We start from the raw sequence: 14,174 nt of genomic DNA on the forward strand, positions 1-14,174 counted from the left end.
TGTTGAATTGGTGTATTACATCAATCAATTTCCATATGTTGAACCATCCTTTTGCTACTGAAATGAATCCCACCTCATTGTGATGTATTATTTTTTAATGTGTTCTTGCATTCAATGTGCTAGTATTTGTTTAGATTTTTTGCATCTGTATTCATTAGATATATTGTTCTGTAGTTTTCTTTTCTTGTGTTGTCCTTGCCAGGTTTTGGTCTGAGAGTTATGTTGGCCTCAAAAAATGTGTTGGGGAGTATTGCTTCTTCTTTGATTTTTTGGAAGACTTTTAGAAGAATAGGTACCAAATCTTCTTTGAATGTTTGGTAGAATTCACTAGTGTAACCATCTGGTCCTGGATTTATTATTTTGGGGAGGTTTTTGATAGTTGTTTCTTTTTCCTCTCTGCTTATAGGTCTATTTAGGTTTCCCATTTCTTTGTGGCTCAGTCTAGGAAGACTTAGAGTTCTAGGAATTTATCCATTTCTTCTAGGTTATTGAATTTGTTGGCATATATCTTTCATGATATTCTACTATGATCTTTTGTATATTTATGATGTTGGTGTTAATTTCTCCTCTTTCATTTTGAATTTTGTTTAAATGAGTCCTTCCTGTTTTTCCTTAGTGAGTTTACACAGTGGTTTGTCAAATATTTTTGTCTTTTCAAAGAACCAGCTCTTTGTTATATTAATTTTTCTGTAGTTTTTTTGTTCTTGATTTCATTTAGTTCTGCTCTAATATTTTTTCCTTTTTTGTGACAGAGAGAGGGACAGATAGAAACAGACAGGCAGGAAGGTAGAGAGATGAGAAGTATCAATTCTTCATTGTGGCTCCTTAGTCTTCTTTGTTGTTCATTGATTGCTTTCTCATATGTGCCTTGACCAGGGGGCTTCAGCAGAGTGAGTGACCCCTTGCTCAGGCCAGTGAGTGACCTTGGGCTCAAGCCAGCAATCTTGAGCTTCAAGCCAGTGACCTTTGGGCTCAAACCAGCCACCATGAGGTCATGTATATGATCCCACACTCAAGTCAGTGAGCCCGCACTCAAGCTGGTGAGCCTGTGCTCAAGCCAGATGACTGAAGCCATTTTGAGGAGAATTAGCAAGGCCTCTGTGAAAGCCAACATCTGTAGAATGCCAAGACTCAGGCTCCTCATTGGGAGGAAGCATGAGTCAGTGCTGTTGGTGGTGTTGGGGATGTCTTGGTATTAAGTTGAAGGCTGAGCTTCACTCCAGATCCCCACATCAGTCCACCCTCTCCCACCTCAGCTTTGCAAGCAACTAGTGACGTTGCTGTAGATGAGGCTCTGTGTTGGATGTTACGGACACATGAAGAGACAAGGTCTCTTACCCCAAGGTAAAGGAAGCAAATGTGTACCTTATGAACAACTAAATGAACACAATGCCTCTGGATGTGGCCGAATCTGACCTGTATTAGGATCATACTAAGCACCAGTCACACTTGATGTGATTATTCCATTTGCCTTTCTCACCGCCTTTTGTGGCAGTTGCTATTATTATCATTCTCATTTGACAGTTGAGGAAACTGAGATGCAGACAGGTTAAATCACTTTCTGGAGGATCACAGAGCTGATCAGTGGTACTGCTAATTGCTGAAGCAGGCAGCATGCTGCAGAAGTGCTAGTATGAATCTTTCCCACCCCTGGCATCCACAAAGCCCCCCCCCCCCCATTTATACTCTTTGCAGACTGACTGCTGAGAATGTAACAGTCAACATAGGTGAGGGGTAGAGAATCCCACAAGACCTCAGATTAGAGATGTCATCTAAGCTATGTGGGAAAAATGAATATAGTGCACAGAGGCTGACAGTGGGAGTAAAGGCATTCTGGGCCAAGAGGGAACAATTAGACTCCTGGTGCTGGAGCCAGATGGTTAGGTGAGCGGCTAGAAAAAGGGCAGAAGCCATAGACCTTTGCCTGAAAGCTGAGTGAAGTCTCCTATGAACATAATGGTTAAGATCAGGATGGGAAAATGGTAGTAGACTAGGAGACCCACAGAGTGATCGAGGTCCTCAAACAGTTTCCCCTATCAACTATGATCCAGTCTCCTTCCCCCTTAACTGAGTGTGTCTCTAAGACATACACAGTCTTTGGGCTCCAAAGGAACCCTATTATCATTTTCAGGCGATCTTGATTTTTTTCCCCTGTGGAAGCCTGACCCACAAGTCAGGGGCTGTGGTCCTGCTGCCTTCAATAAGGGCGGGCTGAACGTGCTTATCTTGGGCAAAGAGGGAGCTCTTCAGTAATAGAAGAGCAAGCAAGCCAGGGGAGGACTCTGAGAACTGGAGGTAGAGATGAAGGGGAAAGTGCCATTGAGAATGGGGGAGGGGAGGAAGAGTGGGACTGCACCCTAGCCAAGGTTGTTTTTTGCCAGTCCTCGGAGCTGGACTGCGACAGGCCCTGGGGTTATAGAGGTCTCCCCACTTCCCTATTTTCCCTGTCTCCCTGCAGCAGGACAGGTTGGTGTTTCTCTGCCTGGCATCTACCCCAAAGCACCAAATTGGGATAGAGCCTGTGCCAACTCCAGTGCTTGGTTGGGTCCCAGAGGTGCAGAGATAAAAAGAGCCCTGAAAACTATGCAAGGTGCACGTGGCCTCTCCTAGAAGGCTTTCCCAGAGGAGATCCTGAGCTCCTTTAGAACTGTCCTGTCCTCTTTTACCAGTACATCTCATTGACTGCTTCTCCTTAGACCTGTGCTATCTCTCTGCTACCAGCATCTTGTCCTCCCACAGTGCTGTCTCCTGAGTGCCTCCACTCCATCACTCACCCAGCGCTTCCCTTGCAGGACTAGGAGATTCCTCCCTCTCCCTTCTGCACCTAAAGAATTTCCTTTATTTCGCTGCAGTCCCGAGGGAGGATTCTCCCCATTTCCCAGATTTAACAGGAGAGAAGCCTGCTTTTCTGGGGCAGGATGGAGAGGTTATAAATGAAAAAGCCGAGGTTACCCACTCATTGGTGGAAGGGGTGGAAAGCGGCCTTCACCCGGCCTTTCTTCTGCGGGTCCGCTTGAACTATGGCAAGGCAGACCCTAGCTACTGTCCCACGCTCTTCATTTCTCGGCTGGAGGCCGGCTATAATGACAGGTAAGCCAAGATTGGGGACATTGGTGTGTGTGTGAGGGGGTGGGCTGCGCGGGGACGCCTGGTATGCCGACTTTAGGCGCCGCTGCCTGAGCCCGCTGCGAAGCTTGGTTTCTAAGGGCCTGCGCCCTGGGACACGACGGGCCTGCGCATTTGGCCGAGGGTCCCCTATGCTCCCAGGGCCCGCGGGCCAGGCCCCGCCCCCCAGCGGTACGGGCGGGCGCAGGGGCGGTGCTGGAGGAGTAGGGCGCCAGCGCACGGTGCTTAGTGCGCGCCACCGCCCCTCCTGGCCAGCTAGCCCGCTCGCCCTCCCTACTTCTCCTTGAACCGCTCTCATCGCCCCCACCCCTTCTCCTCTCCTCTGCCCGGCGACCGGGTGCGCGGTGCGGCACGACTATCGTGGCCTGGAGATCGGCGCACGGTGGTTGTGGCGCTTGAAGGTGGCGCGCCAGGCGTGGGGCGCGAGGCCAGACCTGGCGCCGAAGGGTGTTAAGGGGCGGGTAGCAGCCGAGCCCCCAAAGGAGAGCAGGGCAGGGGGGTACAGAGGTAATGGGCAGGACTGGACGCCCAGCTGCGAAGGGCGGGAGCTCCAGGCGCACTTCGGCCACAGCCTGGCAGCCACCAGGGCTCCCGTGGTGGCGGGAGGGCAGCGGAGAGGGGAAGGAGGGAGGAGGAGACTACTGGGCTGGGCCGGGGGAGCTTGGCCGACGGGGAGCAGGTGGGCGGGGACAGGGGCCCTGCTGAAAGAGACGCCGCAGCGTGGTGGCGGGCTGCTTGCGCAAGCTGGGCAGCCGCCTCTTGGGCCCGGAGAACGGTGAGGCCGTTTGGGTTGGGCGCCCCAGCCCTGAGGGCACGGTTGGGTGTCCAGGACCACTGAACTGGACTCAGGGCGCTGTTGGGGGAGGATCTGGAGGCCCGGCCGGGCCAAGGAGTTGGGGGTCTTGAGCAGACCCAGGAGAAGAGTGTTGCTGGGCTAGAAGCAAGAGTTCGTGGACTGGGTGCTGGTAGCGGGCTATGGAGGGCGAGTACAGGCACTTTGAGGGCTGGCATGAGTGGAAGGGGACAAGGAGGGTACAGCGTCTGATTTGGAGTATAATTTGGGAGTTCCGTATCACTGGGTGGGTTGATGAGTCGTAAGATTTGGAGATCACAGAAGCTTTTCAAGAGATCAGTTCTAAGTGAGGGAAATAAAAAGGTCTTGGATTTGGAGAAGTGATTTGAAGGCCATGTCTTGTGACTCTAGGTCTGATGGTCGCAAGTCCCCACGCGAAGGATTTTGGGAGCCATGTCCCAGAGTGCTATGATTTGGAAGCTACATACAGCCTAGGGTGGGGTTAAGGAAGGTCTTTGTGGTGGCCTTCCTTCCTTTCCAGGCCTTCAGGATTCAGCTGTGTTCCTGTGGGGAGTGGGTTAAAAATTCCTTTGGCCTACAATCAGCTTTACTGTATCCACCAGGGACAGGAGGAACATATACATGCGTGACTGCTGCAGCAATCTCTGTCGTGGAGCCCTCATGCTACCTCACTGTTGCCATAGTAACAGCCTATCGATGGTGTATTTATAGGGAAGAAGTAGGAGCTACATTTGGGGGAGGGAGGGGGTAGAGGCCTCATAGCAGCAGCAGCAGCAGCAGCAGCAGCAGTGACGTTGGCTACAGAATTGTTAATGGAGTGGGGATATGCCCTGTGAGCTGTTTGGTGGAGCTCCTGGCTTGTTTGAAGCTTACAAATGAATGATTTTTGCAGGTGTCTGATAGCACACATTTGGGCCTATGAGATGTGTGGATGTGCATTCCCAAAGTCAGATGTTTTGAGGAAGAGGCGCTACATGTAAGCTGTTATGTAATTTTCCATGTAAAGAGTAAAAGTGCTGCATTTTTCTTTGATAAGCAAAGAAACATCTTTTTCTATTTTTATTTATTATTAAAGCCTTTACTCATTTTCTTCAAGCCCTGGCACCAAGGTTCCATTTTTCCTCAATCAAAACCTTTGTTCTTAGGCATGCCACACCCTCCTCTGGACACATGACCAGCATTGGCTCTAGAAGAACCTCAGAGATCCACAATGGAAGCATAATTTAGAGATAATAATCCATCTTCACTTTTTTAGAAATTGACAGTCAAAACTTCTCTCACGTCCGTTGGCAGATTCACATTTTGATAATTTGGGGTGAGAATGTTTTGATGTTCAAAAGAGAAAAACCCTCTTGACATGGTGTTTTTGTAAATGGATATTAGACTTACTATTTGTCCTTTAGTTTTAATTTTATTTATGATTTATAACCTACCTGTTTTCCAAAAAGATTACAAGATATGTTTTAAATATATGTAAGACTCTCAAAACAGAAATAAAAAAGTATATACACATCACAGGTGCATAGCGTATGTGCTTAATAGCTGGACATTTTAGGGCACCTGTGCTTGATGGTCATCAGTGTTAATGCCCAACTTTCTGGCAGCCTAGGCAAAAGAGTGCACAACGGTTGCACTGTTCATGTGTCCTGTATCCAGTTAGTCTTAAAACCAGAGCTCCTGCTTGGGGAGGATAGCAGTGGGCTGATTGCTCCCAGATGTGAACAGTTTGGCTAGTGCTCAGAATAAATGCATGAGTGGGAGTGTGTGTGTGTTGAGGAGAACAGTGTGCTGTGGCCATGGTTTACATACTGGCTGGATAATTCCTGATTAGGAGCAAAGCTTTCAGTCAATAGCTCACATCAGAGGCAGCACTTGCATTGAGTTAGCATCTCAGTTTTGATTACATTAATCAATGTGTTGGTACTCTGCTGTGGTGTTCTCTAATGCAAAGACAGGAAAGATGACTGGTTTCAGGAGATCCTTGCCACTATGTCTGGTGAAAACGAATGTGGCAGGTCTCCTTGGTTTAGGCTATGACTTTTGAGATGGTTATTGTTGCCATGTTAAACTTTGCCACTGCCTACTTCTTAAACATGTACTGCCTATTTTCAAGGAATGTGCTTGTCATTAGAGGTATCTAGGGCTTGCCATTGTGAGCAAAAGTAGTTTACAAAATGGATCCTCTCTCACTGTTGATTTGCTTGACCTCACCTAAGTCCCAGTATTTCTGATATCCTTTCCAATTCAAAAGAGCACAGATTTCTTGAGGAAAGTGAGGAAGGAGGCTTGTTGGAGTTCTTCTTTTTTAAAGTGAAAAGTCAAAGTCGTACTCTTCTAGACTCAGAATATTCTTTGGACAAAGAGCTAGAACATTTGCTTTGGGCCCTACAGGGCCTTGGGGAGCTCTGGAGGAGAGCTCTGGGTCTATTAGGAAGCAGTAGAGCTATGAGTGGCCATACAGAAGATGTTGTGCCTCATGAGGTGCCACTTTGACCTTAGACTAAACCAGGGGTTGGGAACCTATGACTCGTGAGCCAGATGTGGCTCTTTTGATGGCTGCATCTGGCTCGCAGACAAATCTTTAATAAAAATAATAATAACATTAAAAATATAAAACATTCTCGTGTATTACAATCCATTCATTTCTTACCGTTCATGTTCATGGTTGTGGGTGGCTGGAGCCAATCACAGCTGTCCTCCGGGACAACACCAAATTTTTATTGGATAATGTGTAACATACACGGGTCATTGTATGGCTATCACAGAATTACATTTTAAAGTATGTGGCGTTCATGGCTCTTTCCGCCGAAAAGGGACCCAACTCCTGGACTAAACCAATGGGGGTGTTTGTTCACATTCAAGGGCCAAGAGGGTGCCCTATAAGTTTTGGTGTGTGATTTCACTGTGATTCTGCTTTTCTCCTTTGCCAGGCAAGTGAGACGCTGAATCTGAGGGAGCACTATGGCAGGTGAGTTTTTCTGAGCATAGGCCAAGTGGCGGAGGGCCAGGCCTAAGGGCTAATGGAAAAAGTGCATATTTACCTTTCAAGTCCTTCCAAGCTTTCCTCTTCCAGGGTGTCCCTGTGGTCCCTGTTTGATTAGCTTTTTTTCTGGAGCATATGCTTACTTAGAGATGTACATCTACCCAGGCCCCTATGCAAAAAACTAATATGACAGGCCATGAAACTGGAGAAAAGTGCCTGCCTGCTGGCGAAGCCCTACCATCTTGGGCACAAGAGGGACTGGTTGACATGAGAACTAAGAAGTCTCACCTCTAGAGGAATATCAGGAGCAGATGTCACATATAATCTAACGTCTCAGGTCAGGCTTATGGTGGTGCATAGCTCATATTATTCCAGTCACCTCAACTGTAGCTGAGCTTCTCCCTTTGGAATAAGTAGATATGGCTACCACTCAATGACATTTTTGTGATCTGATGACACAGGTGGTCATTCAGGTAGAAAGAAGCCACCTTGATAGAGTTTTATAATGCTACTTGGTATTGGTTACCAGCATCAGCCTCAAAGAAGAATAAATCCTCATGATAAAGTCTCTGATTTTCTCATTTTGATTTGAGACAGGAGACACTGGGTGTTTTTTTCACTGATGACTACAGTATTCAAAATCTTTTATGTCTGTTCTTTCTATGCAATATGCACTCCCCATTTTCCTTCCTAGCACCAGAAACTTGAGTCTTGTTACGTCCACGGTATTCTAGGCAGATACATCACAGCATCACAGAAAGTCAGCTATTCCATCCCTGTTACAAAGGGCCAACTATGTCTGGGGTGGGGGTTAGTCAGCTGGCTTTGTCTTACTTCCCTCCATCATTGTGCATCTGTGTCTGGGTTGAGTCTGGTTTGAAAGAGCCCCTGGGAATCTCTTGATTCCAGGCCTCAGTGCAGCTTTCTCCTTAGTGTTTCTGGAAGCCAAGAATGCCCATTCGGTCCTGAAACGGTTCCCTCGTGCCAATGAGTTCCTGGAAGAGCTGCGCCAGGGTACCATCGAGAGGGAGTGCATGGAGGAGATCTGCAGCTATGAGGAGGTCAAGGAGGTGTTTGAGGACAAGGAGAAAACGGCATGTACCGCCCTGTGGCTGGGTTCTGGGAGCAGAGGTAACCTCAGGAATAATAAGAGCAGGTCCATGTGCCTCAGATGAAACAAAAGCAATAAAAAAGCCAGCCCAGTCCAAGGCAGGACAGTTGAGGCCGTAGAAGAATAGACAACATATCCTTAGACTCCTACCTACTTGACTGTAGAGGCCTCCTCAGATGGGAATGTTGCTCTTTGTCCTTGGTACATCCCATAGACTCTCATAGTTCTGAGAGACCAGTCAGATGGGGTGATGTAGGCAGCAACTTTGCGGAAGGTCTCTGAGGTCCATCTGGGGCATGAGCACTTGTGTATAAGTGTAAGTGGTCTTTCTTCTTTTGCAGATGGAGTTCTGGAAGGGGTACCCAAACGCAGTCTATTCAGTCCGAGACCCTGCACAGAGCTCAGATGCCATGTATGTGGTGGTACCTCTTCTGGGGGTGGCATTGCTGATTGTCATTGCCTTGTTCATCATCTGGAGGTGCCAGCTACAGAAAGCCACCCGTCATCACCCCTCATATGCTCAGAACCGGTACTTAGCCAGTCGCGCTGGGCATAGCCTGCGCCGGGTCATGGTGTACCGAGGCACTGTGCATAGCCAGGGGGAGTCCTCTGGGCACCGGGAGGCAGGGAGCAACCCACAGGTGATGCCGGGGCCCAATCGGGGGGGAAGAACCACAGTCCGCCTTGAGAGCACCCTCTACCTTCCTGAGCTCTCTCTCTCCAGACTATCTAGTGCCACTCCTCCACCATCCTACGAGGAGGTGACTGCGCCCCAGGAGAGCAGCAGTGAGGAGGCAAGTGTCTCTTACAGTGACCCACCCCCAAAGTATGAAGAAATAGTGGCCGCCAACCCTGGCTCAGACAAGTAGTGGAACTTGTGTTTTGTTTCGTATAAAAGCCTCTTTCAGGGGTTTCCTATTTTCTTTTTAACTTTTTAAAGAATGTGCCACCACAGAACAGCCTTAGCCTCCTTGTTGCCAAATAATTTACAAACTGGATTTGTAGGAGTCAGTTGTCAGAGACAGGTGGAGGGGCGTAGAGAACACACATGCCCCTGGAAAGAGTCACAGGCCAGAGAGCCCAGCTCTTCCAGAAACCCCCATGTCCCACCACCTTGTCCTTCTGTCAGGGACTAGCTTCTCTTATGCCAAAGGAATCACCCTGTGAAGCTGTCTATAGCTAGAATGTCTGTAGGCGTGGGCCCTGGGGCCATGCAGCTGGCTGGAGACCTGTCTGTATCTGGAAGCCTAAGCAACAGAGATGAGGGAGAGGAGCCAGCCCTTCAGCATCATTTCCTCTTAACAGTCCTGTCCTTACTGTCCTGTCTTACATTTTGAGGACAAGAACGGGACTCAACAAAAAACAGAGTAGTAACAAACACAATAAAACAAAGCACTATAACCTAGGCCATTCATAGGGGGCCAAGAGAAATCAGTGATAAATCTGTGATACTTTTCTCTACCAATGCCCACCCCCACCCTTCTGATGAGGTTAAAAGGAATATCTAAAGCAACCTGGAAGGATAGGGCGTGTGAAGGATAAGGGGCAGGGATCTGGATGGTAGAGCTGCTGCCTCCAGATTGAGCAAAGGGACCTGCATGAACTTTACCATCATGGAATGGTAGCTCTGGTTCTGGTGTGCTTGGCCTCTCCAAGGCCTTGGCTCTCCAGACATGTGTAAGCTATGTTAAAACTGCTACCTACTGACATTGAGCCCAATCATAGTCCTGGAGAAACTTACATGGCTGACTCTGCCTTCAGAGTCCATGACCTCTGAATGGTTGTGGTACAGGCTGGGGCAGAAAGCCTAAGTTTTTTTTTCCACATGAGGTTGATTGGCCCATAGCATGATTACTATTAAGTTGGCCTTGTCAGCACTGTGGTCTACGGTTTTGAACTTTTAGGATACTTCCTTTTCATCAGTAGATACATTGAGTTGAACTTGAACTTTAGATGGCTCATTTCTCCTTAACAATTGTACCTACCTGGGGAGAAGACCCTAAAGTGTCCCTTTATAGATTTTTTTTTGTTTTGCAATGGAGATGGGGAAGCCATCTCCCTGTGGTAGAAGGCCCATCCAGGATTTGTCCTGTCATTGCCAGGTGCTGGTCTGTTTTTAGTAACCCCTTTCTGTGGTCCAGGAGCTGTCTACCTGTCCATATCTGTGAGATTTTGGACAACAGTGGGACAGAAGTGACCTATCTTTAATTTTCAGTGACCACACAAAAGATACCATTTCCCCAACCCCTTCATCTCCATCCTCCTGGCCTTGGTGCCAAATCACTTTTCCTTTGTGGTGCTTTTAAAAATGTAGCAAATTTTTGTGGGACCCAAAAGAGTCCATACCAGGATCTCTTGGCAACCACAGCAGTTTAAAAGAAACTGAGAAGACAAGCTTCTTTCTGTTTAAACAGCTTTCCTAGGCAGGTATCAGACCTTTCTGTTTGAATGCAGCCCTGCTTTGTGGCCACAGATGATATCTGGAGGCCTGTTCAGTCCTGGACACTTGCCCTGAAACTTGCTTCATGTCAGAAGACTTGTGTTCTTATCCCAGTGACCCATCAGCTTGGATAACTGTGACTGGGGTTTTCTATCCTTCCCCCTACCTCACAGGCCTATTTGGAGGCTGACAAAGCTAGTGCCTGTGCAGTACGAATTGCCCTTAGGAAAATTGTAGAAATGTGTAGGTTATAGGGGACCAGTCTTAGTGGAGGCCTTCGTATTACTCTGATATTAAGTCTTAATCTGAGAAGTCAGTCTCCTGCCAGTTGACCCTTTCTGTCTACTCCACCCTCCCCTGAGAGCTCCCTAATGCCAGAGGTGCTGACCAGGGTGGTACTCCCAACTTTCCTTTCTTCCTTTTTTCCTCCCTCTGGATCCCTAGCACTACACTTCTACCCTTCCTCATGAAGGCATTTTTGGCCTAGAAAGCTCCTGCTTTTTTCATGATGGAGCCAAGAGTCAATCCTATTTGGCCATGTTGGAGGATGTTGGGAAGCCTGAAACTCTGAGGCCAGGCCCTGCTCTCCCAGCATTCCCTTGGACAGGAGTCTCTGTGTGACCTGGGAGAAGACACTTACTCCTATGTGTTTGCTCTCCACTGAGCAGAGACTGAGGCATGGGCCCCAGCAACCACAGCCAAGGAACATCTACTTCCTTTGGCGTCTGCTGAGCCATTCCCTGTTGAGCTTCCAGGTAGTTTGCAGGTGGATGGAGACAGGGTAGATATGGAAGGAGGAACCTGGCCCAATGGAGGGAAGCACGTGTCCTCTAGGCACTAAGCACAGGCCTGTGGGGAGAGCTCATCAGAGGCAGTTCCTTAAGACCCTGTGCTCTCTGGTTTAGGTGCTTCACAGCATTCTTATGGGTGCGGTTGCCCCCATGGTCTCTGGGATGTTTCTTGCAGTATATTGTAGAAAAAGACTGTACAATCCACAATTGTCATTCCTTGCGGTGCATATTTGGCTTTTACGAATGCTCTGTACATATCTTTCAAACTCTGTCTTTGTATGGACATTGATTTGATACAATGTTAACGCTGCAGTAGCCACATTTTTGTTGTTTGTGGACTTGTGTGTATATGTGTGTGTATGTGTGTATACACTTGTGCACGTTGCCTTTTCTCACATGCTTATCTGAACAATAGCTGGTGTGTAGCTATATTTATACCAGGAAGGAGGGTTCCTGCCTGAAGGGAGGAGTGTTCCCTCCCAGGGCTGGGCAGCCTGATGACAGGGCCCTGTGTGAGGAAACCTGTGATTTGCTGTTGTAGCCCCCCAAAGTTGCCACCTTTTGCCCCCTCACAAAAGGCTTTGAAGAAAATGAAGCAGCTCCATCCTGGGGGCCTCCGCCTGCTAGGACCCCAACTCACATGTCCTTTTCATTTGGTGTCTCTGGCCTTGGCTCCTGTTCTATGGGTGTCAGCAGCTGGAAGAAATCTGAGCACTCCTGAGACTTTTTATTTATTTATTTTTTTAGGTGGAAAGATGTGTGACCGTCGACTTTGGGAGTGGTGGGACTAGTTATTATTTTTCATTAAAAAAGAAAGGCTTTAAAATGTCCTTGAAATATGATTGTCACTTGTTTTCAACCAAACACGTTCTAAGAATTTTTAAAACAGGAGTTGCTATCTTGTCCCTCCATGCTGCTCCCCATAGTCCAGAGTTTTCAAAACGGAAGCACAAGAAAAAGAGTGGAGCGCACAGACACCCAGTGTGTGTGCGCAGCATCAGTGTTGTGCCCTGGCTGATAGAAATGCAACATGGAGCAACTGAAGGCCAGGAGCCTCTTGTTCTACTTGCCAATCCCACTGCCATTAGTGTGAATTCTTTAGGGTGCTTAGGAAAACAGGAATCTGCCTGATTTGTTGGATGTTGTCTTTTTTGTAGCCTGAATATAAAAAATTCAGGACAAGAAACTGGACTGGAACCAGATGGTTCCTCTTTGGCTGGTGTTTAATCTTTTGACACCCAATGGCATCCCAGGAGAATAAAAAACAACACTGCCTCTAGATTGTTCTTTTATCCGAGAGAGGTCATCGGGAGAGACTCTTACCTGTGCTCTATCTTTCTAGGAGTATGCGCTTATGTTATGTCTCATGTGGGTGCCCTCACATTGAAGGCCAAGATGGACAGCTGGGCAGCAGAGCTGCTGATGTAGGGTGCTTTTCAGCTTAACAAGTAATGAAACTCCACCTTAGGACTCCATTGTTTCAGAAACAAGCACATCCTCCCCACTGAACTCTCATCATACTAATTAGTTTAACTAGTTAATTTAACAGTACTGTAATCAGACTGCCTGCAACTATGATAAACACCCATTAACTTGAAGCCCACTAATTCAGAATTTAGAGAAAAGTCACAACTTAAGGTAATTCACAGTATATGCGATCCTTGCTTCATAGAAATAGTTGAAATACTTTTCCCTTTAGTCAGTTTTCAGGGTCATATGTGTAACAGGGATCTAGTATAAAATGAGTGCCCTTTTCAGATAAAAGGATCAAGATATTAAGGATCCCTGCACCGTGCCTTCAGCTTTGGAGTTCAGCAATTCTCATATGTAAGGTTCTTTCTGTACTGGATGATCTCTTGTTCTCTCTCCATTGTGGGGATGTTGGGTATTGCACCTTTTCATTCTCCTTTATATATCCTAGGAATAACAGATTTTGTGAAGTAGACTGCAATGTAAAGTAATATAACTCTGTATATTGCTAAATATTCTGTAAAGCAGATGTTTTGCTATCAGACTGGCCACTCCTATCTATCATTTGTTCCCAAATATTCAAACGTAGGTAGTGGTTTTTGTTGTTTGTTTGTTTGTTTTTTTCTCACAGGATGTGGGCAGTTGAGTCTCTCTCTAGCAAGAATTTCTCTGACAAAGATATCCAAACACAAATCCCTTCGGGTTCAATGCTTCAACAGTTGTTCCACTATACTGAGATATCTGCCTGTTGAATAGTGCCTGCCCTTCTTCACCCCCAGCTCAAGCATTAAGACAGATATTCAAGATTGGGACAAATCCCACAGCTGCTTTTGCCTTCAAATCCATCTCCTCTTATGGATGCCACTTTCCCAGGCCTGAGCACACCTGCTGTTTCACTTTATGATTGTGAATTTTTGATAGTGGAAACCCTGATATGTGCAAATGAGCTTATAGACATGAATACTGTGAAATGGATTAATTTTGGTACCACTTTAAACTCATATTCATGTGTTCATATTCATGTGTTAAACCATGTCAGCTGGGGAATCTGCACTCAGTAACAGATCAGAATTTCACTGGAACCTGGGGGCAACAAACAAACAAACTTGCTTCTAATCTCTCATTGTAATTATTGAGTTAAGCTGTTAAATTTTGTCTCTTTCTGTATAAAATAATGAATAATTATAAAGAGCAAATATTATTTACTTGTGTCCTGTCCTCATCTATTTTGGATCCCCAGACTTCCATGGGTCATACACAGTTGTGGGCCAAACTGTTTTTTTTTTCCAAAAGTCAGACTATATATGAGGAAACAGCCCAAACCAGTTTGGAAGCAGGAAGCAGAGATTTCTTGGGTTCTGATGTTTGTCTCCATGTGTGTAAGATGATCTTCTGACCCACCACTCCCACACACACGCACACACCCACCCCAGGATGAA

The 14,174-nt window shown here is 46.9% G+C and overlaps 1 protein-coding gene across 6 annotated transcripts; it reads left to right on the forward strand.

Moving 5' to 3' along the window:
* Positions 1-3,352: 3,352 nt before the first annotated feature.
* On the forward strand, positions 3,353-13,922 carry PRRG3 (proline rich and Gla domain 3). Of its 6 annotated transcripts, none has more exons than XM_066249503.1 (5): positions 3,353-3,633; positions 4,833-4,916; positions 6,871-6,908; positions 7,857-8,017; positions 8,376-13,922. In XM_066249503.1, exons 3-5 carry the CDS (start codon positions 6,902-6,904, stop codon positions 8,901-8,903), a joined length of 696 nt encoding a protein of 231 aa, XP_066105600.1. In that variant the 5' UTR covers positions 3,353-3,633; positions 4,833-4,916; positions 6,871-6,901; the 3' UTR covers positions 8,904-13,922. The 6 variants fall into 6 exon arrangements, with proteins under 6 accessions (XP_066105600.1, XP_066105604.1, XP_066105601.1 ...); XM_066249507.1 differs by having other exon boundaries at positions 3,353-3,527; XM_066249506.1 differs by lacking the exon at positions 3,353-3,633 and adding an exon at positions 3,828-3,901.
* Positions 13,923-14,174: the final 252 nt, after the last annotated feature.

This window comes from Saccopteryx bilineata, chromosome X (assembly GCF_036850765.1).
Source record: "Saccopteryx bilineata isolate mSacBil1 chromosome X, mSacBil1_pri_phased_curated, whole genome shotgun sequence".
Taxonomy (NCBI): Eukaryota; Metazoa; Chordata; class Mammalia; order Chiroptera; family Emballonuridae; genus Saccopteryx; species Saccopteryx bilineata.